Raw genomic sequence first — 24,267 nt, 5'->3', positions numbered from 1 at the left:
AAGCATTATTTTTTAATAATTTAATTGGTACTTGGTGGAACAATTTTGATTTAGATATGTAAACAATATTGTTACATAAAACAAAAAAAAAAGGCTTGCAAAGGGGGTGGGGGTGGGGGTGGGGGGGGGGGTAACTTTATGCTATTACAGATGTTTAACCTAAAACAAACGGAGCTAGTTAAGATTTACCATTCAAACTTGACACAGCGTTGAATTTTATTGAGATAAGAATTTTTATACAGGATAAGAATTTCACCAGAATCAGAGTAACCCTTTTTAAGCATGTAATTCCTTAATTATTTCATTCACAACCTTCAAAATTAATCCCAAACTTTTTGGGGTGTGGCATCTGGTGGTATGATTGGAAAGAGATATGGTGTACATCAACTTCCATATATTCATTGTTAAATTCTATAGAATATAATTGTCATAACCAGTTGTCAATCTTCCTTTTGTAGTTCAGAACTAAAATTTTATAAACCAACAAATATTTAATTATGTACAGTGCATGAAATTAAAGAGGTTTCAGATGACACCAACAAAGAAGACAGTGATGTGCAATGTACCATTATACAAATAAATTAAAAGTCAGTCCAGTTCTATATTTTTAGATATTGAATTCATGGACATTTTTGTACTTAAATGTATTTCATTATTTGATACTACAAGTAAGAAATAAAACCAATAGTTATGTCATTGGTGTGAGACATACCAGTCTCTGAACATCTTTGATTACAATGAACAATATTATATTTCTAAAAACACACTTTAATAAAAACATAATTACCTATGAGTTTGAAGCAGGAGTTGAATAAAAATAATTGAAAAGTTACAGTTTTTTATTTCTTTAAATAAATGTTTTTTTTTGTGGTTTGAAACATACCAGTTTCTAACCATTTTTTTTTTGTATATTATAAATTTTTAAAAAATTAAATAAATATATGCCTCAGCTATAACAACATATACCATTCCAGGGGCGATGAAATTTAAGAGTATAGACTTGCTATTTAATTTTAGTACACATATTAGAAATGTTAATATTTGTGTGTGGAATTCTACACATATATAAGTTCAACTCAGACAAACAAAACAAAACAAAAAAAATAGACATTTTTTTTTTAAATTCAATCCCTGCCTCCATGCATGCCCTAAGGTCTGCCATTAACAGCCAATGTCAAGCATGTAACTGGATCATCAAAAGCATAAACAGCACTTTTAAGGTAAGCAATGCTGCATGGTTGTCAAGTTTTTTTTTGTTTTGTTTTTTTTTTTGTCCTCTTTTTTACTTTTAAATACATCTCAAGTTTTGCTCTATGCATTGATTGACTGATTATGGTAAATTTAAAAAATGCTGCTTTTTTTAAAGCACTTTTTTTTCATTTTTGTTAGTTTGTTCTGCATGCTATAAAATTTAGTTGATTTCTGAGAAATTTGTAAGTGATAGTCTTCAATATAATAGGAATAGTTGGAGGTATATGAAGAAGAGGTTTCAGACATGAATTATACAGAATGAAATATACTGCATTATTTGTCGAACCCAGAATTTGCAAAATTGCTCATATTAAGAAAAGTATATCAGTGCTGACAAAATTAATTTATAAAAAGGCCAGAAAGGTTCTTTGAAATAATGTTTCTTCAGGAGCGTTTAAAGGTTTCACCTTCCTTTCACCTTAGGATAGGTAATCATTTTCTTGTTTTGAATTAGCAGCTGTCGTCTGAATTTTGTTTACGTCACATGATATCTGTAAAATATTCCCACCATCCCATCCGTGGAGAACTGTAATATTTCCGGTACTTGATCTGACAGGCCAAAACTGATATTGATGTTGATAGATGAAAATGTTAAGTATTGCAAAGTCCTATAAAGTTATTGACCATTTTGAGAGCGAGGGAAAGAGCGGGATTGTGTTGGAATTTTGACGAAAAAAATTGTTCAAGTTACGCATTAATTGAAAAAAAATTCCCCTATTAATTAACATTTTTCAAATAGAAATTGTGATTTTGCTTGCTGCTTAATTATAAATAAAAAATATTGCACTTGAGAGGTAAAAATTTCATCCGGGTGGACCCCCCTTTTTAATGTCCTTTATTATTTTTACAACTGAGTCTCGCACAGACGATACATGTATGGTAAAGCTCACGTTGCCCACTTGATATAACAAGATCACTTAAACCAGATAAAATAATAGAGTTTTCACAATTTAAGATCCATATCAATTTGTTTTCATCACTGAGGTTAATAAAATGTGGACATGTAGATATTATTAACTCATATATTATATCTCTCTCTGTTTTATTTCATGAGCATGAAAAAAGAAAATGTACTTCATCGTCTACTTCTCCTGAGGCGCATCTGCGACATAATCTATTTTGTCTAGGAATGCCATGATAACGCCCTGTTTCTATCTCTAGTCTATGAGATGAGATGCGCAGCTTTGTAATTTTTCTCCTTTGCTAAAAATTTACTTGAGATAAGTATTTCTTTAGCCCAAAATTGTTTTTAATTTTAGCATATACATTAAGTTTGCCTTCATTGTTCTTTCTCAAATTTCTTACCCATGTCTCTCTATAGTGCTGAGAAAGGATCAGTTTAGAGATTCGTTCAAATGAGCATTGAGTCATGTTTGCTATACTATCTTTTATATCCTGAACAATGTTCATAATGTATTTTATTGATCCATACCATGAGGGTTTATTTTGTCTAAACACATTTTTGGATTCTGCATAGGCCTGTTGAAGCAATGGAAAGTCCGACTGTAAATTTTCTAGTCCATATCAATATTTTATCAATGATTTGATAATATCAAAGTGAAGTGGAAAGCGACCTAGTTCTGACAATACTGCTAAATTTGTTGACCTTTTATGAACACTCAAAATAAATTTTGAAAATTTTACATGAAGTTTTTCACATATAAGTCTTCGGTATATATCATCGAGTGGTAAAACTTCCTTTTTAAGTCTAGTTTTGTATGGGTTAAAATATCCCCATATCTCAGCACCATATAGGAGAATTGGTTTGATGGTATGATCAAAAACTTTAATAGAAGCTTTTATTAATGGTTTTAAAGATAAAAAATCATTTATATGCGAAACGTAATACGTTCGACCTGACAATGAGATTTTAATAAACATCTTGTCGCGATAGGGTTTGATTGGTGTGGTAGCAAGCGGGGGTTTATTTCTTTTATCTTCGCACTGCGTCGACTAGCAACTCCCATAATCTGCAAACGCATCTCGCAGATTGCAATCTTTTATTTTATGACTTACAAAAAAAAAAACTGCAAAAAAGCAAAACAAAACAAGTATTCGACATTATAGAATACGGACATGGTTAATTCATGTTTACAGGGGCTTTCAATTCGACGGAAAATTTCTTTTGGAAGTAAATTTAAAAAATATGGATTTATTTCAGTCAGATGTTTAGAATGCAAGTTAACTATAAACAGAACTCGGAGGTAGTTCAGCATATAGTGGCGCCTGCAAGTTTTTTTCCTACAGTTACCCGATAAATTGACCATATGTATTCAAAATCATCTGTAAAAAAATTTTAACATGCCCATACTGCTTGAAACGGCACTTTCCGTCCCACACCACTTGTGCTTATAACATCTGTTTCGTACTATTATTATAACAAAGCCACACTATGAGAGATAGATCTATCCTACCCAAATCAAACAAGCTCATCTGATGCAGTCTGTATGTTCTAAAAAGACACACTATGTGAAATATCAATTTCCTACCCAAAACATTCTTGCTGATCACATTTGATTCTGCTGTAATGTAAACATGGCCATGCTAGTTGAAATAGCTCTTTCCTAAGCGAAACATACATGTCCATTTAATATGATCCAGCCTAAAGTGACTATACTCTTTAAAGTGCCATACTTTACTTAAAAAAATACAAAAATTACTTTCATACACAAAATCAATCTCATCACATTTGATTCGGAATGCACTCTTTACTTGGGCATACATTTTGAAACCGGATTTACCTATCCAAAAGAAATGCATGCCTACCACATGTGATGACGACTTTTCTATTAATAAGGCCGTAACCATTGAAGTAGCACTTTCCTACCTAATTATACATGCTCATTACGTCTGATTTGTAACTAATTTTAACATATCTAGACTACGTGGAATAGCTCTTTAAAACCAGAAATAAATTGTACTTGTTCATCACAGCTTATGATGCACTTTTGATCACACCACTCTAAATAACATGTCTTTACTGAAAATCAATCAGGCTCACCATATCTTATTTGAACTCTTCTCCTGATATGGCCATACTACTTGAAATAGTACTTTTCTACCCAAAGCATACATACTGATCTGATTCATAACATATTCTTAACATAGCCATGCTACTTAAATTAGTACTTTTAAACTAAAGACAAACACGCCCATCACAACATATTAGGACGGTACTCTTAAAATTGCCATACTACTTCGAATAGCACATACCTACCAAAAAATACATGGTCATCACATTTTATGGTTTCAAGTGTCATTTTGGCTGTTTGTGCGTGGTGTTGTGGTCTGTTCGAGGGCGCTGTATCGTCCAACACCCCCGTCTTCAGTACTCTACATCTTCTGTCGAGGTTACCTCACCCTTAGCTTTTGAACAAAACTTCTGTTCCTGGAAGTACAGGAAGAAAGTTACAGATTCCTGGTTCTGGATTTTTCTCGAGGTTGTTTTCTGAAGCCTTTCCCTGTCGAAGGGTTTAGCCGCAAGGCAGCGGTGGTTTTAGATCAGAGTTTTCCTGCTCCTAGATGGGCTAACCTCCAAGGTTTACGAGCCCCAGCTACCCGAGGTTATCTGCTTTTAAGGCGCCAGTGAACCTTAAAACTGCCATACAGTAAATATCTTCACATTGCGGAATAATCGGAAATGAAAAAGCAGATAAGCTAGCAAAAGAAGGCGCTCAACAACAGCAAGATGAAAATCCTGTCTGCTACACAGAGATGAAGACCATCATCAAGTCTTTGCACAAAACCCCTCAGAAGCAAGATAGCTACCATCAAATAAAACGATCTGAACTAAACTACAATCTTCAGGCTCAGGATAGGACACAACAGGCTCAACCAACATCTGTACAGAGTTTTAAATGTCATACCATCACCTATGTGTCCCTGTTTAGAAGCATAGCAGAATACAGAACACTTTCTGCAGACGTGCAAGTTACACCAGGCACAGAGAGAGATGATATGGGATAAACCAAACCCAACCCATTACAGAGAAACTGTATGGACATGCGGATGACCTACAGAAGACAGCCAGGTTTGTTGAGGAGACTGGCATTCAAGTGCATGTATTCTTAGTATAACCAAACTACTTCACATGGAGCATTCCTTCTTAAAATAGGCATGCTCATCACATCTAATGCGGACTATACCATTCACATGGCCATGCTACTTGGAATAGCAGTCCACTCCCCTGCCCAAAATCATTTATGTTCATCTTATCGGAAGCATACTGTATAAAAATTTGAATAGAAAAAACTCATGTTTGTAGCAGGGCAGTGATTTTCTGGATTTTCAGTATGAACATGAATACTGTTGAAGAAATAAAACCATTTTTATGATTATATTGAAATGTTTATTAGTAATAGGTTCCAGTATCGCATTGGTATCCCTGCATGAGCGGGTGTACTTCAAAACATGGAGGCTATAAAAAGATAGTGCATTTTTTTTTGCCTCTCTACAAACAAATGTTTGTCAATAGATAGTAACAATGACATATTAAATTGAGCAAATATCGCACTATAAGATGCCAAACTTTTTTTAGATGTCCTTAGAAATGCTACATAAGTGAATGTTTTATTGAATCAGTTAACATGTATATTTTTTTAAATCCTAAAAAATATGCACTTCACTAAAGAAGTCTATGGGAAAATTAATACGATACTGAGACCTAACTAATCCAGAGAAGCCATTGAATATTGTGAAATCAGCATTGAAGCCTATGGGAAGTGGAATTAGTGGTTTCTAGCCTTAATTTCGTTTCGTTTCGCTTTGATTTCGTTTCGGATTTTGCAAGTACTAGTTTGCACGCGCCATATAACACCAGCTCCACAGTGATCGTCAAAAATCAGAAATTTGTAAGCAGCAGACACGAAGCTTCACAGAATTGTCCTGGGTAAAGTGGTTATTTGCCAGTCTGGGTTTTCCTGTTGAAATGAACTTGCATAGAAAACGCACTTCACATTTACTATGAACGTTACACTAACAGTTCCAAACCGACGCGCCCCGTGCAGGTCCGGGTGTTAAAAGAATAGGCCTGCAGCAGCGCTTAGCTTGGCGTAAAAGGCGACTAAATAGTGCTCAGAACCCTAGCCGGGGGCTAGGCCGCTCTGCCCACAGAGCAATTGGGATGTGTGCCCCAGGTGGTGAAATGGGGTACCCCTGGCGTATTACATGCTGGGGTTGTCACTGTCAGGCTATAATACGGAAAACCTGACCGCAAACCATAGTGGTGCACCATGTTGGGAAAGATGCCACGTTCCTCGCACGTTAAAGAACCCTACTGTGGTATTCTCCCGGAGTAGGAACCATAGGGGTCCACCACAGCCACAGGAGGCTAAATTGCCTGACCCTACCCACCTCTCCCTATTTCCAGTGACAATCAAAATTTGTTGACCCCATTCTCCTTGTGTCCCATCCCTTTTTTCATTTCATCATTTCATGTTCATTTCATCATCAATTTCATGTTCATCGTCTGAATATAGCTGAAATATTGCTGCTCGGACGTTAAACCCCAACAAACAAACAAACAAAAACCAAACCGACGCTAATACCAGAGCCACAGGGTAGTTTTATAACATTATACCACGCATTTTATGTTACTCTTTCATGTTTTCATCGGATATTTTCATTTTTTTGTTTAATGCGCATTTTTTGGGAATTCGAAAAATAAACAGGAATTTTAAATGGGTTGGAGGAATCAAACACAAAAACAAACTTATAATATATTATAGACTATAGTGCATGTAAAATTTGTTCAACTGTAAAAGGCCCTTTAATGCTAGTGATTGTCTCATTGGTACATTACTACAGTAAAACCCATGCAGTTTGCAAAATATGTCCCGAAAATGTTGATTCACATGTCCTATGTATTGTAAACACCCTCATTGTTATTTTCAAAAGTTGGCAAGTATGTGACTTTTTGAAATTAAGTTTTAGTTCTAATAAAAATGTTTTAATTCAGATGTGTCTTTGATTTTTTAATTTGTATAACAAGTTTTAAACAAATCAATGTGCCCTAAAAATCAAACATCGCGACAAAAAGTGACTTTTGAAAAAAAAAAATTACCATGCCCTTTTCTAATCCTAGATATAACACTATTCTGGGACTGTGACTTTTCTTTCGTTAGTATATTGGGGAACCTTAAGGGAAATTTAAACAGTACACGTAATAACAGTAGAGCTCACACCGCTTTGCGGTGCTTGCTAATAGCACTAGCTACAACATAGAAATCAACAATTTTTTCAGTCTATTGTCTATTTCAATTATACCAAGTTCTCCCTTACGTAGGCTTGTCCACACCTCTAGAGAAATTAAAACCTTGGTAGGTGTGGTCATTTTGTTGATGCCATTAAACCATGTGCATTTAACAAGTTCTTCATAATTTAACAAGAAGAACTTAGACGTTAAAACATCGTTTTCGATTGAATTGTTTCATTAAACAATTCTTTAGAACTTTTGGGATTCCATCCATGGCATTTTCATAAAAGTTAGGCAAATTGAACTGCTTTTTCTCTGTCAGACTATTGCTGAGATTGTTAAAACATTGTTGTATAAATTAAGATTGTCTTCCTCCCACTCCGATCACATTGATCTTTATCAAATTGCATTGAACTATTGATACTTCCTATATTTTATTAAATGAAAAGTTTTCATTTAAAAAAAAAATACAGAAATCATTTAGCTTTTTTAATCTTATTGATTTTGCCAACAATGATAATCAATATTTGATTTGTTCAGCTTTAATCAAAGCTGTTGCTATTATAACACAGCAGTTGAGACTATTAGTTGATTGATTGATTATTGGGGTTTAACGCCCGAGCAGAAATTTTTCAGCTATATTCAGGCGATGAACATACAATGGATGATAAAATGAACATGAAATGATGATGATGATGAAATGAAAAAAAGGATAGGGCACAAGGATAATAGGGTCGACAAATCTTTTTACCACTAGAAAAAGAGAGGGATTGGTAGGGTCAGGCAATTTAACCTCCTGTGGCGGAGCGCAAAGGTTCCTACTCCCATCGAATACTACAGCAGGGTTCTTTAACATGCGATGAACATGGCATATTTCCCAACTCGGTGCACCACTATGGTTTGCAGTCAGGGTTTCCTTATTATAGCCTGACAACTCCAGCATGTAACATGACATGGGTACCCCATTCCACCACCTGGGGCACACAACCCACTTACTCTATGAGCAGAGGGCCTTAGCCCCCGGCTAGGGTTCTAAGCACTATTTAGTCGCCTTTTATAACAAGCTTAGCGCTGCTGAAGGCCTATTTGATGACACCCGAACCTGCATGGGGTGAGACTATTGGAAGAGTAATCAAGGGAACCAAGGTTATAGCGGTAATCAAAAGAATGTAATCCAGGGACAAAGACCAGACATGGAAAACAGTCATACATCACAAAGAAGATAAAGTAACTAAAATCATACATACATAGTAGCAAAAGTAAATGAGCAACTCAGACTCCACTAAAAACTGGGAGCATGGACCAGGTGAACCGGTAGGGTAAGCGTCCTCTGCTTTAATGTGGTATTAACGATTATCAAATAAAACATTAAAATCATAAAAAAAAGACATTTCGGTTTATACATACTCGTATCTGTCCTGTTTTGAGTTTTAATTAATTGAAGTCCATTTGATTACCAGAAACACATCAGAGACATTTAAACAATGTGTTCATGAAAATTTCTAAAAATAGACTACTATATTGGTGTGCAGTTTGTCAAGGAATTATATTTATATGGGAGTAAACATCGATCAGCATCAGTGAGAGTTTGAAATAGTTTAATGCAACTTATCATGAAAATAATGATATTTGTAGGTTGTATTTGAAATGTACTTTGAATAAAAACTGTCTCAGACATAAGAGATAACTTGAAGCATTTTAGGGGTCAAAAACAACTGACTGAGGTCGCTCTCTTGTCCTCGTTCGAACATAATACTGTAACTTATAATTATTACTGACTATATTATCAGTCCTGATTAAAGCCTTCTACTTTACAGTTCTTATGTACACATTGTGTAGATATCTTGGGACCTGTAATTACATTTGTTATTTCTTTTATTTCTGGAAAAGCCACTGAATTATTAAAACTGTTAGAAACTAAAAGCATCACCAGACTGTTTTTACAAGTCCGACACTTGAATCAAATTGCAACAATCAATTCAATTTTCAAAGTGTTTTATTTATGATGATTAATAGTTATTATCCATTTAAAAGTGTCAAAAAAAGTAATCAAGGGAACCAAGGTTATAGCGGTAATCAAAAGAATGTTATGCAGGGACAAAGACCAGACATGGAAAACAGACATACACAACAAAGAACATAAATAACTAAAATCAAAAGTAACAAAAGATAGCATTATTACTTGCTAAAAACACAAAGTAATGTTTCTACATGATATCTCTTACTCATAGGAGTTAGAGCTGTGAATAAAAAATAACACATCAACAAATTATAAATATGTACAAAAACAGATCATGCTGAATTTTTAATGACATGACTAAATTTTTTAGATCATTCAGATTTTAGCCGCCACAATCATTGAAATGAATCATGTCTTTAGATACATGTCCATTTCAACTAGCTACACCAACAGACAAATCACATGAAAACTTTCATATTGTTGCTTCAGTTGGGAAATTGTTGATGAATTTTGGGAAAAAAAGACACTTTTGTCATTGGGAATAGGGGAGATAATCGACAGTAAATCAAAGGTAGAAAAAGTCCTAATGCATGTAACTTCAGTCAAACTGTATGAATATCAATGAAAATGACATACTAAAAGGATTCATACCCAAAATATTTTGATTGATTTTAGTGGTGTGGTCCAAACCATTTAGAAATAGGGACCTTTATTGAAATTAATCATTTCCTGAAACTTTGTACATGTTTAAATTACTTATTTCTTTTGTATAATAATTAGTTTCAAATTTTGAAGTTCTTGGAACATTTTCCTTTCTATCCAGATGCTTATGTTGTGCTAAACATTTCTTCACAATCCAAAATATAGCTGTACAGAGATTGAATATTGTTCCTACATGTATATTTGCCTGAACTGTTTAACCTCTGCAGTTGTATTAAGCTGCACCACAAGAAACATCATAGGAGTCATTAACTGTGCTGTAAGATGTAGTTGTTGTGACCATGCAATGCATTATAGTAAGTGCACATGATATTTCTAATGAATTTAAACATTTGTTTCACAAATTCAAATGTACTTTCAGGTGCCGGATTGATTTTCATCAGTGTTATGATAGAGTAACTGCTACATTGTACTTCTGATTCTCAATTCAGCCGTATGGACCCATAGAAACACCCGACCATGCCGAAGCATCTGGTAAGCTTTCTCACTTGTAGGAGCGAGTTGAATACACCCTTTTTGTCAGTGCATGAAGTGGGATGCAAAGTGGCACCATTATGTCAGTGAGATACATGGATAATACAGTGTTCTCCCCAGGCCATTATAGCACTGTACTTTACAGTGCTTTAATTTCTTAGCACTGTGCTATCAGTAATTATTTTTAGTTAAAATGCACTATGGGCGCTGTGCTATAATTTTGGTTGAAGATGAAAAGAGCTGTGCTATGACAGTAAGCACTGTGCTATTCCAAAATTATGGGGAGAACTCTGTAATAAACCTACCATATTTTTTACTGACCAAGAGTAAATGCCAGCAGCAAAATTGACCTTAAGACAGTCAGAAATAGTGTAATTACAAGACAGTTTACAGCTGTAAGAGGGTGGGGAATTCTAAACGACTAGAAAATACTAAAAGGTGTTGCCTGCTTCTTTTTCCTAAACATGACTTTCAGAAAATTACTTGGTTTCATGTTAAAACAAGGACTTCTTGCAATTTTTCAAGGGTTTTGGCATCCATTGTAAGCATTTTTGTTATTTTCTATTAACAAATGATGTTTGTTGCCACCTTTTAAGCTCACCTGGCCGAAGGTGTTCACCATTGTTAACAATTTTTCAATACTCTTCTCTTCTGACACTGCTTGACCAACTGGAACCAAACTTGGTGTGACTGTTCCTTTGGGTATCTTGTATAGAACAGTTGTGGGGATTTTTGATTCATAAAAAAAAAACATGGCCACTATAATTGGAAAAAGAAAGTAGGGGTCAGACCGTTTTTTTTTTGTATTTATCTCCAGAACCGTTATGTTTAGCCCAATTCTGACATTGGGTAAAAGTGTTCAGCATGATGAGATCTATCTGTGGTCAATTTATCGTGTTAATCTGTTTAGCCATGTTGGAGTTATTGCCCTTTCTCAACTTTGTTTTGCTATTTTAAGCTCACCTGGCCGAAAGGCATTGTGAGCTATTGCCATCACTATGTTTCTGTCGTCCATCTGTCATAGTCCGTTAACTTTTTCAAACATCCTTCCCTCCGAAACCAGGGCATAATCTAGACAGCAAAATGTAGATTTTAGTCGCCAAGAATTTTTGAAAATAAAGAAAAGTTGCCAGCTTGTGTTCTTTTAAGAGAAGTGAAATTGCTGTGAAATTTGACCAAAGAGAGACCTTCCAGGTAATAAACAACCAAAATGGCGGCAATTTTTGTAACAAAGAGAAAACTTGAATTGGAAGAAGTTCACTTAATTGTCATCAGTTCCAAGCAATCCAGGGGATATTTCGCCCCATCTAGCGACTTTGATAATGGATAAAACCAGAAGAACATATTTGAATGAAACATGAACTTATTGAGTTCAAAATCAAAGGAAAACAATCACAAAAGGTAAGGTACATGTATATTTTGTGTTCCTTGATTAAATATTTAATTTGATGACAACAATTAATTTATTTACTCATAGAGAGACTCTTGCAGTGATTTCAATGGTTTTAAAAGAAAATTAATTATTGGTAGGTTCATCTTGGATCATAGTTGTGTGTATAAGTGCATGCGCGTCTGAAGTGACAATTTGTTTTTATAAGGCCAAAAAAAGGGTAATTAAGCTAACTATAATATAAGTTAAAAGGTATGTAATTTCCTATTGGCCTTGTTATAGGTTTGAGGTCTGTCATATTGGTCCCGAGGCATCGCCAAGAGCCAATAAGGCTGTCGAGGCCAATATTTTTGACTGAAACCTATAACAGGGCCAATATAAAATTACATATGTATTGACAATTTGATTAACCAACTCAACTAGATGATTTGTAGAACAGTTGTTTTCGTGTTTTATGAAGAACATGTAGGTTTATTTGCATTTATCGGTCTTAAATATCTTTTTTGTATAAGATGGAAGATTTTATTGTGCTTTTGCAGCTTTTAGTCCTGCTGATCAAAGTTCATGAAATCCAATTCTAACTCAAAATGGCAGTGTCAAACAACCGGAAATTATGATGGTCAGTTTTTGACATATTATATTATTTTGGGTAGTTGATAAATAATCACTTCTTAACAAAAATCAGGGAAATTTATTGGATAACAGACTGCCATATCAAGATGCAGTCATTCACTTTTCAATTTAAATTATAACTATCAATTATTTGAAAATAATCCCACTAAACATGTAAACATACATGGACATGCACATGTCTGTGCAGGTTGATTTGTGCTTTGTATCAATTATAATGCAAGTGTACTCATCATTATGTCAGAACAGAGTTGATTTATATATATATATATATATATTTTTTTTTTTCAGGAAGAGACCACATGAAAGTACAGACCATTCTTAGACTTTAAGAACATGTTACTTCAAGAAACAAGTTCTCAATGACCATCTGATCACTTTCTATATTCAATTACAGTTACTTATAATACATTTACTTATTAACTTCCAAGTGTAGAAAGTCGAATTACAATATTCAACTTATTTGTTTATTATTTGTTAGAATACATGTCCTTGAGATATCAAGGTCATATCAATGCGAAAAAATATTCTAGCGGTGAAGTATGATTTGTCCCCATTCCAGACTCAGTCCTGGAAGGGAGAAGTCACTTCTCCTATTCATTGAATCCTAGATTATGCCCTGGAAACTACTTAATAGGATTGTAAACAAACTTTGCATGAATGTTCCTTGTGTGGGGATTTTTGATCTGGCAAAAAACATGGCTGCCGTTACTAGAAACAGACCATTTTGCCAAATGACAGTCATTTCATTCAAATGGCTGCCTAAAAAATCAATGCTACATTGTATACTGTCTGTCAACTTAGAATATCATGTTTATCTTTAATAATGGGTAACTTTCATTTTCATGTTTTTTTGACTTGTGAAAAATTTTATATGATCAGATTATAGGGGAGATCCTGAAAGAAATGAATTTTGTAGGCCATGTGAGCTTTTGCCATCACTTGGTATCTGTGGTCGTCATTTGTCATCGTGAACAATTCTTCAAACATCTCCTCCAAAACTACTGTAAGGATTTGGATGAAACTTAAGATGATTGTTCCTTAGGTTTATTACTGCATAAAATGATGTATGGATTTTTGATTGGTTAAAAAACCTGGCCGCCATTACTAAAAATAGACCATAGGGGTCAGATAGCAGACTTTTGCAACCAAATTTTGAAAAAGGGAAAGTATTCACCATGATGAGATCTATCTATGGTCATATTGGTGAAAATCTGTTGTCAAATGTTGGAGTTATTGCCCTTTTTGGACGTTTTTTGCTGTTTTCAATTTCAAAAATCTTCTTCTAAAAAACTACTGTACAGAATTCATTGAAAGTTGGTATTTTTGTTTTTCAGGGTATCCGTTTGGATTTTTGATTGGTTAAAAAGACTTGGCCGCAGTTTCTAAAAATAGAACAACGGGGTCAGTCAACAGATTTTTGCATACATCTCCAAAACAGTTAGGTTTAGCCAATATCTTTCAATTGCTGAAATGATCCTAATTAGAAGGTCTACGAAAATCTCTGAGGGATCAAAGTTGTCAGACGACTCCATGTAGGTGTTATTGCTCTTGAGAGGTGAAAAATGACTTTTTTTTCACAATTTTCAGCCAACATCTTTCAAAATATGAGAGATGAAATGAAACATGCAATTGCTGAAATGATTTTTATTATAAGGCCTACAGAAGTCTCCAGGTATCGAAGTTGTCAGACTACTCCCTGTAAGAGTTATTGCCCTTTAATGCAAAAAATTACATTTTTAGCAGTTTTCAGTCAGTATCTTGAAAACTAACAGATAGTATGAAACTTTCAATTGCTGAAATGATCCTTATGATAAGTCTTACTAAAGTCTGGGGAGTCAAAATTGTTGGAGAACATTCTTGTTAGAGTTATTGCCCTTGATAAACAAAAATTTAACGAGGTAAGCAATCCTGGAAGCTTCTTGCTAAATTTTGTTGCAGTTGGTTCCCGAGAGTTGTAAACATTCCAACAACAAAAATCTCTGATTCTGGGGCTATAAATCCTACAAACAGGCAACAAATCGTTTTGAAAATTTTGGCAAAGGTCCTTCTACTGATGGTGATCAAGATCACTCTCCATCAGAATTTGGCTGAATTCAACTGTTTTTGAGCTATTTGCAAAGTTCTGTCTTTAGTAACAACAGCCATGTTTTTTTCATCAATCAAAAATTCAAACGGTCATTTTGTGCAGGATACCCAAAAAAACAGTAATACCTACTTTCATGGTGTACAGAAGATTCTGAGGAGAAGATTTTTTTAAAGTATCAACATCAAAAACTGCAAAAAGGTCCAAAAAGGGCAATAATTCCAACATCATGGTGAACACTTTTACCCTATGTAAGAATTTGGTTAAACCTAACAGTATTGGAGATATACATGTATGCAAAAAACTGCTGGCTGACCCTTATGTTCTATTTTTACTAATGGCAGCCAAATTTTTTCACCAATCTAAAATCGAAACTGTCATTTTGTTTAGGATGTCCTAAAAATCCGTTATGCCAAATTTCATTGAATTCTGTAATGTAGTTTCTATGGAGAAGTTTTTTGAAAGTGATAACATCAAATATAGCAGAAAACGTCAAAAAAGGGCAATAAATCTAACATGGGTCAACAGATCTTCACCAAAATTTCATCACAAATAGATCTCATCACGCTGAACACTTTTATCCTTGTCAGAATTTGGTTAAACCTAATGGTATTGGAGATATATGCAAAAAACTGCTGTCTTGCTCTTTGACAGCCCCTTCGGTCATTTTATCAAACTTCAGCAGACGTTTGTGTCATTCTTTTAAAAGGTCAGATCGAGAATTAACTAGCTTAAAAAAAAAAATTTTTTGTAGTTATTTAAAAATAAATGTTGTGTTATTTCATCACATACTCTGTCTTTTACAAAATATCTGAACAAGTGAACAAATTTGGTTTCAACTACATGTGGAAGTTCAAGCATGTAAACAAAACATCATATCTCATCACATCAGCAAGCAGCCAAAAAATTCTGAGTTGAAAGAAAATGTTGATTATTTATCAACTAATCAGTAACAGGTAAATCACAACCACAGGTGGCTGCACATCGGCTAATATTGACCCAGCCTGTCAATTAATTTCCAATAAACGATTAGGAGACAGGTACACTAAAAAATCACCCAGACAGTAATTTATAAGGGTTGGCAAATTTTTTATGTCCGATATTGGAGAATGGTTATCGGTCATTTGCAAAATTTGTCTGTCAATGACCGGCATTTTTTACTGTTTCTTGACCCTTTGTCTGGCAAATATGTTCTAATTTTAGTAATGGTGGCCATGTTTTTGAACAGATCAAAAATTGAAACAGTCATTTTGTGCAGGATAATCTAAAAATAATCATAATAAGTTTCATCCAAATCCATTCAGTAGTTTCAGAGAAGAAAATGTTCGAAGTATTGTTAATGACGACAGATGATGACCATGGACACCAAGTGATGGTAAACGCTCACATGGCCTATGGCCAGGTGAGCTAAAAAGAGGCCTTTAAGCCAATAAAGGGCCAGAAATCAAAGTCACTTGAACATATGAATATCATATATCCATCAAAAGATATTGAATTTTAAACTCAAACTATAAAATTTTAGAGGATACTGGACCATTTTGCCAAGGAGTATAATATATTTGTGAAAAGGTATTTATGTATAGTCTAGATTTCAAAAGATTTCTAAGCTCTTTCTGCAGAGAACACTTCAATAGGTTTGAATAAACATATAATTGGGTCCATGTATGTGTAAGTTTTTTCTTGTAAATATGCTGTGGTTGTATCATGCTGCACTGGTATAGCTCCTTAATTGCTGAAATACAGATGTATTATAATTCAAGTGTTTATCTTTCATTATGTCAATTAGTATATGAGATAACCCTTATAAGCTAGCCCTTTATGTCGATTGCTTAATATGACACAAAAGGTTCATTAGAGGGAAAATCAACAGGAAAAAATCATTAAAAACCTTGCATCAATATATAGATATTGGAGTAAAAAGACAATATAAGTATACCACGTGTCTTTAAGATGTGAAATTTATTTGAACTTATTTAAACGAATGCTCCTATTGTGCATTTATACACGATAGAAGTGTTCGTTTAAATGCACGCTTGGAGCATACATTTAAACGAACACTTCTATTGTGCGTTTAAAAGAGCGTTTCTATCATGTGTTTAAACGAACGTAAAACGTTGTGAAAATGCACCATAAACGATGCAGGAACGCTCAAATGGGAAACGTGTACGTCTCAAGGAGTGTACCAATAAATCTCATATATTAAGCAGGGGCTGAAAATTCTTAAAAGCCCAATCCGGGACTTAAAAAATTGAACCTCAGATTTGCTGTTTTTCAATGAAATAATTCTGTTGGGCATGGCAAATCTAAAAAAATAAAAATTCGTTTTTGAAAGATTTTGTTGTCATTATTTGGACCATGTTTCTCTATGTTTTCCCTGACCTTAAAATACTTGTAACTTAATTTTTAGAATGGGTATTCACTAGATCGATCTATTGATTAGACAGTACAATATAGTTAGGGCATTTCTGAAAATTTGGTCTCATTTTTTTTAAATAAAGCTGTCTTGAGGCAGTCAACACAGAAATTTCTAGTGCTTTGTCATATAAAAAAGTGCATATTTTTGAAATCCTTGGTGTGTTGAGGTTCAAGTCATTTATAAATAATGTAGAGATTATTCTTATAAAATCCAGTAGCCGTGGTAACATACTGAAAAAAATATTACTGAGTTTTAGTACAACTCAGGGGTGCCTTTCCAGAACCAACAGCCAATACTATGTTTTATAAAATATCAGGCACTTAGACACTACCTCAGGATCAAAGCATGCGTGGAGTAGGTGGAAAAAAGGTAAAAATAATAAGACCTTTTTCAATTCATTCTCTCACAATTTTAATCCCAAAAGTTTGTGCGAAATAAGGTATTTTGAAAATCAGCCATCTGATTCTGAGGAGAGAACCTAATACGGCAGGGGACTAAAATGTTCCGGATACCATTTTTCATTTAAATTACACCTGTTTACCATAACATATATTACATCTGTCTATGTATAAATGCTTATCTATATTTAAACAATATATCCACCAAATTTCAACTTTTAATTTTAAATTTTACAAAATTTGACGGGGGAAACTTGGTGTGCGAAACAGTGCGCCGTAATGTAACTATATAGGTGTAATACCACTATTTCGGAAACCAGTCGCCTGCACATACAAGAAAGTACTTCATTATGACACGAAGTAGTCCCAATATTGCACCCTATCATTCTCCTTGTTTCGTAGAGGTATACAAACTTGGTGTCATCTGAAAGCTGAATGAATCAGTAATACTCTAAAAACTTTTTTTTCTTTATTCAGTGTAGGGTAAAACAATTCTGAACAAAAATTCTAGGCCCCTTGATATAGCTAAATTTCAAAACAAAAGTAGTGATTTCTGCACCTGTCTACTTTAACTTTACCGTTCTTTTTGAGAAGGCACATAAAGTATGTTGATATTTTTATGAGAGTTAAGGTAAAGGGTGATTATCATAATGATACCCCTTTAGCACCATCTGTACTGATGTAAAAAAAAATTGAGCCTTCTAAAAAGCTGAATTTAACATAAAAAGTAAAGGAGACCAGAAATAGTGGTATTACACCTATAGTGTGGTCATTAGTCATTCTGAAGTCTGAGTCACATGTGCGCTTGACTAGATGCATTTTTTGACATGCTGGTATGATAAATATCAACTTTTGAGGAGAATATCGTTGCTCAATTACAATTTCACGGTTAAAAAAGCAGAAACAATGCATCAGACCGGAGACGGAATCAACTGACACTGTGTCTTCTTCCCTGCAAACATAGAAATATATATAAGAATATCAGATAACAAAATTGCATTTATATATCTTACGATTGGAACTTGACAAAACATTGTTCAGGCTTATTGTACAAAAGATGAAAAAGTCCAGGGCTCGGGTCTTCCCGAACAAATTTTTAACCCCTGTTAAGAAACTATACTTTAATATATTGTCAAATTAGGCAATATTTCTAATTGGAAAATCTCCCAAATATTGTATCCCATGGCGGCATGGGGAAATATTTCAGTAGGGATAAGTTAATTTATTACATTGCAATCATTATTTCTTTTTCAGGAATTGGATCCTACCATTTGGGAGATAGCCAAGTCCAAAAAGGTATCTCCATATTTTAGAACTTTTGTTAACATAGAGAAGTACAGTGGTGTCAACAAATATTTTGCTAGGACAAAATTTCATGACTTTTTTTGTGACACTTTAAAAAAAAGCATTGAAAGGGAACCAGTAGATGAAGAGAATAGCACTTTTGTTGGAATTCAGGGTATTGGGAAATCCTCCACAGCAGTTTATTATGTACTTTCTTGTATTAACAGTCATGACAGTCCTATCCATTACATTGACATGGATGTTGTCAGAGGAGACTCCCAGAAGAGGAAGTTGAAAGATTATATGAAAACAATGCAGTCTTCAGATATTTTAATTATCGACCATGTTACAATTTTTAACAGAAGCATTGTTCAAGAAATTGAACTTGAAGCAGCAGTATCTAAAACAATTCTTATTGAAACAGGCTTTTCAGCAAGTGCTACTAAAAGACAGTTTAATTATTTGTTTGAAATGAGTTGGCAGCTAAGTTGGGAAGAATTTGTAGAAATCTGGATTGAGTCTCTGAAAAAAGTTCAGTACAGCTTGGAAAATCAAAAACAATTTGTGAGTGAACTATATGATAGATGTAAGGACAAATTTCCTTTAACACCACGATTGCTACAAAGAGTAAGACATATGTTTGTGCATGATGGAGATAAGTATGATAAAGACATGAAAGAAGGGAAGAGCATAAACTATTTTCTGATGAGATACAAAACTAGTTTAGCAAATGATATAACAAAGTTTAAGTTGAAGTTCAATGAAGTAGTAGATTCTGACAACAATTCAATGGTAAAACAGCTGTGCTGCAAATTTTCTATACACACTAAAATACTTTTGCATCAGATGAAAGCAACTGAAAATGTTATTCTTGCCCTGAATCAGTATGATTTGTTTATGATAGCGGTGAATATCTTCCGTGCTGAAGTAAATGTTGTAAACAAAGATGATGTTGATAATGATCTCCGATTTTCTGAACTTGGTCTCGCTGAGGGTGATGAGTATGTAAAAGTTTCTTTGTTGTTGCCTGAATTATACATTCATTGGAGAGAAGTCTTCCGCTTTAAGATTGAAGATATCATTGATAACAAGTACAACATTGACTCCAGTGCAATGTTAGTTACCTGCTTCCAGTCTGGAGGCATAAGAAAAGAATTTGAATATGAACTTATTTGGTTGCAATACCAGCTTAAATCTTTAATAGTTCCTCAAATATCAATAGAAAGTCATTGTGAAGTATCACCAACATCAAGCAATTGTGTGTTAGATCAATGTAATGGAGTACTTGTTCTCATGCCCAGAGATATTACTTTTCTCCAACCAAACTTAAATGATCTTCAGAAAATATCTATTAGAGGTGCTTATCAGAGACATGACAAGAATATTGCAAGGTTGGCAGTCTTCATGCGAAAAGAGATAGAAATGAATAAAGAACGCTCTTTAATGGTTTATCCATCATTTCATAATTTGAAAGGAATTGATTATGTGTTATACACAGAAACAGAAGAAAGTGAATATACCAGGACTCCTTCCAAAAGGAGAAAAACAAAACTACATACACTGTATTTGGTACAAGTAGCAACTGGTGCAACACATACTGGAGTCTCTATTGGGGAAGCTCTCAATATTTTTAAAGACATAATAAAAAATGTAAATCTTCATGTCATGATCTTAGTCACCAGGAAGGAAAAAGATGTATACACATTAACTGGCAATATGTTATTTGACAATGTCTCAGTTGTGAACTTAACCCACCTAAGCCTGTATGGTTTGTTAAAGGAGAACAAATTGTTGACGGGTATTGTAGAAATGATAAGAGAGTCTTAAATAACAGACAATGATCTATACTAAACTACAAAAGAAACTCAAAATGGAGGTTGGCCTGTAAAATTAAGTACAGTTGACTCTCGTTATCTCGAAATTGGAGGGACCAGGAGAAAAGTTCGACTCAACCGAAGTTCGACTTAACGAAATCAATGAAGTTCGAGCAGCAGAAAGGGGAGATAACCATGGACGAGAATGACAAAATAAGTACAACTGGATCCGGTTACATATTCTGTGTACACTGGGTTGTCATACTGTAATTAATAAAACATCAAGATTTTAATAACAACAATCTTATTTTAACGACCCATTGAGTTCGGATAACGGTAATTATTTTATACACACCCAAGCGTAGACATCTTGTCAAAAACACAAATGCCGACAATGGTCTTTGATCATTAAATAAAAGAAATCTAATTGCATTAATAAAATATTTCATAGTTTTATTAATTATAGAAATACAGGTAACAAGTCATCAAATCAAAATCAACATCGAAAGGTGTAATAAACTAATTAATGGTGACACAGGGCCTCGACAGGTAAAATGATTTGACACTTTGACATGTAATTTACCCTAATAAGTTCGAGATAACCATTGACTTTTACAAGGAAATTCATTGAAGGGACTTAATTTTTACTTCGAGAAAACCGAAATTTCGACTCATCCAGTTTCGACTAAAAAGAAGTAAAATAACATAGACAAATAGGCATTTTTTTCCGGACTTCGACAAAATTTCGACTTAACCGAAATTTCGAGTCATCCGAGTTCGAGACAACGAGAGTCGACTGTACTACAGGCCAACAGTCACTGTATAAAAATTTCTGAAAAATGCATTTGGGGCCTGTGAACTGGAATGTTAGTTGTGAAGAATGCAGAGGTATAAACTTGTAAATCTAAGAAATAAGAATTTGGAGGGTTCAAGCCTTTTTTAGCTCATCTGGCCAAAGGCCATGTGAGCTATTGCCGTGACTTGGCGTCCGTCGTCGTCATTAACAATTTTACAAAATTCTTCCCCTCTGAAACTATTGGACTGATTAGAACCAAAATTGGTATATATGTTCCTTTGGGTATCCTGCATAGAACTGATGTGGGGATTTCTTGATTGGTCGAAAAACATGGCCACCGTTACTAAAAATAGAGCATAGGGGTCAGACAGTACTTTTTTGCATATATCTCCAAAACTGTTAAGTTTAGCCAAATTCTTCCTTTAACTGAAATGATCCTTATTTTCAGGACTACAAAGGTCTTCAGGCGTAAAATTTGTCATACGCTTTCTTATAAGAGTTATTGCCCTTGACAGAGGAAAATGACAAGTTTTTTTTTTTATACAGTTTTCAGCCATTGTCTTGAAAACAATGATAGATTTAGACATTCATTTACTGAAATGATCCTTTTGATAAGTCCTATCAAAGTTTTCTTGAGTCGAAATTGTTGGACAACTTCTTGTTTAATTTATTGCCCTTGAAAGGCAAAATTCAACCAGGTGAGCGATTCAGGCTCCTGGGAGTCTCTTGTTTGTCTAGAAGAGAGTGATGTAAAGGGCTGAACAGTGAGAAGAGATTTATCTTAAGATTTATACATTATGATTGATCAAATATATTATTGTGACCACATGTCTAAATTTTTTCCTTGTCAATATGTTGCAGTTGTATCATGCTGCGCTGGCATAGCTCCTCAGTTAACTGTGAATGTTATGTAAGCTAATGTATTTCTTTGTTTATGATCCATCATGTTTTAGCTTGCTGTGCTTGGCCTATATTGATGTTTTTTTGTTTTAATTTCATAACTTTTTTTTACAATATGTTGGCTTTTATTCATATTTATTGGTGGAGATATTTATGTATTATTCAATACTAATATATGTAATAGTAGTCCTTTTCAGCTCACCTGGCCAACGGCCAGATGAGCTATTGCCATTACTTGGCGTTGGTTGTCATCCTCATCGTAATTTTTAATTATACAAAACTCTTCTTCTCTTGAAACTACTTAACTAATTAGAACCAAACTTGGTATGAATGTTCCTTGGGGTATCCTACATAGAACTGATATGGGGATTTTTTATCCCCAAATTTTTTGAGTTACAGTGCTGGAACAATTTGTCATTGTAAGTCTTGGAAGGATTGAGCTGAACCAACAGACCATGAGTATCACAAGTCTAGGAAGGATTTCTGAACTGAATCTGCAAACCATGTCTTCATACAAAAATAAACATGTTCCTAATTTGGCAAATCTAGTGAGCGGGGCCATCATTAGTGCCTTATAGACACATTTGATTTACTTAAAAAAATCATACTAACGAATGAGGCAGGGCTACTGTGATAAACAGGACTTCTAGTTTTCCTTTGGGTTCCTTATGAAAATTTCAGTCCTCTTAATACGATCAGATTTGGGCTTTTTTTTTTGGTTTTTGAGCTACAAGGGCTATAAAGCAGTGAGAGTCTGTCAACCTTTGGACATGTTCAAATTGACAAAGATATCTTTCTTCAGTTTTCTTTGTTTTGTGATAGTGACTGTTACAAGGCAAATCAGTTGTTAGTGATAACCTTTTGAAGTGTTTCATGTGTCAGTTTGGGTCTGACCCAGATTAAATGTTATAAGCATTTAATTTATAGTTGTGCAGAGTATACGATTTTCTGCTTTTGTTTGCTTGGAAAATGCTTCACATTAAGGAGTTCTTAATTTAGTATTTTTGTGTATCTTTGTTTTGTTTCAATCTTTTGGCAAGTAGTGAGAATAGCTCTTGATGCTGGTATGGTTGTACAAAAGCAGGGTAGGAAGTTCACTCAAATTCTAGCCAGCCCTGCCAAAAAATAGCCAGCCTTGGGCTGACGGGCAGGCTACCATTTCTAATTCTGTGAAAGTTGAGTGATACTTGCTCTATGAAGCCTCTTGTTCAATGAAATCTTGCTGAGGCTTCCGGAAATGCACTGATGAATTGTAAATATATTTATATTGTATTAATTTAAACTAGAATTTATATATGTCTGTGTGTGCAGATGTCTTCCAAAATTATGGGTATGTATACTACATTGATTATATTTATTATATACTGTGAATTGAAAACATTAAAAAATCAAATTATAGTGAACTTTTTATAAACATTTCACTATGAAATCTTTTCAAAAAACAAATAATTGTCTCGCCTGAAGAGACCGGGATTACTTGACTGTGGCATAGCCTTAATTTGACTTGTGCTTGTGTGGTATATACATATAAAGATGCATTTAGCAATGTTTCAGTGCTTAATTTAATGTATTATTAAAACTATGAATGAAAACATTTCATTAAGGAATGTCCTAGAAACTGACTTTAGCAGAAAATGTTCATCTTACTGCTGCATTGGCTTTAAAGTTGATAGCCAAATATCAGAAATACTGCAAAATGATTCAAAACAAATTCACTATTGAATTAAGAAGAAGAATTATCTTCTTAATGTAGTAGTGTGGAATTTTACCCTTATATTATGTTATATGTGTATTTACTTTGTATTGTAAAATTCTTATATTGTTGTATTTGATATATTAATAAAATAAAGCATTAGTAAAGCCATATTTGAAGTAAACTATATTGAAATGTACACGTAATTATTGATCTTTGGTTTTGATTGGTTTTTGGAAATTCCGTCATGATTTGACGCAGT

The 24,267-nt window shown here is 34.1% G+C and overlaps 1 protein-coding gene across 2 annotated transcripts; it reads left to right on the top strand.

Moving 5' to 3' along the window:
* The first annotated feature begins 6,034 nt into the window (after positions 1 to 6,034).
* On the top strand, positions 6,035 to 24,178 carry LOC148610333 (uncharacterized). Of its 2 annotated transcripts, XR_015914799.1 has the most exons (4): positions 6,042 to 6,139; positions 10,486 to 10,598; positions 12,528 to 12,607; positions 12,910 to 17,029. XR_015914799.1 is itself a non-coding variant. In XM_088542809.1 (3 exons), the coding sequence occupies exons 2-3, from the start codon at positions 10,584 to 10,586 to the stop codon at positions 20,627 to 20,629; spliced, it is 1,872 nt and encodes a 623-aa protein (XP_088398935.1). In that variant the 5' UTR covers positions 6,035 to 6,139; positions 10,486 to 10,583; the 3' UTR covers positions 20,630 to 24,178. The 2 variants fall into 2 exon arrangements, 1 of the variants encoding a protein (XP_088398935.1); XM_088542809.1 differs by lacking the exons at positions 12,528 to 12,607; positions 12,910 to 17,029 and adding an exon at positions 18,773 to 24,178 and having other exon boundaries at positions 6,035 to 6,139.
* The last annotated feature ends 89 nt before the right edge of the window (positions 24,179 to 24,267 follow it).

Source organism: Perna viridis, chromosome 8 (assembly GCF_037379345.1).
Source record: "Perna viridis isolate PV_CMFRI_1.1 ecotype Kerala chromosome 8, ASM3737934v1, whole genome shotgun sequence".
NCBI classification, from domain to species: Eukaryota; Metazoa; Mollusca; class Bivalvia; order Mytilida; family Mytilidae; genus Perna; species Perna viridis.
Note: the sequence above shows the minus strand (reverse complement) of the source record. Positions and strands in the feature narration are given on the sequence as shown.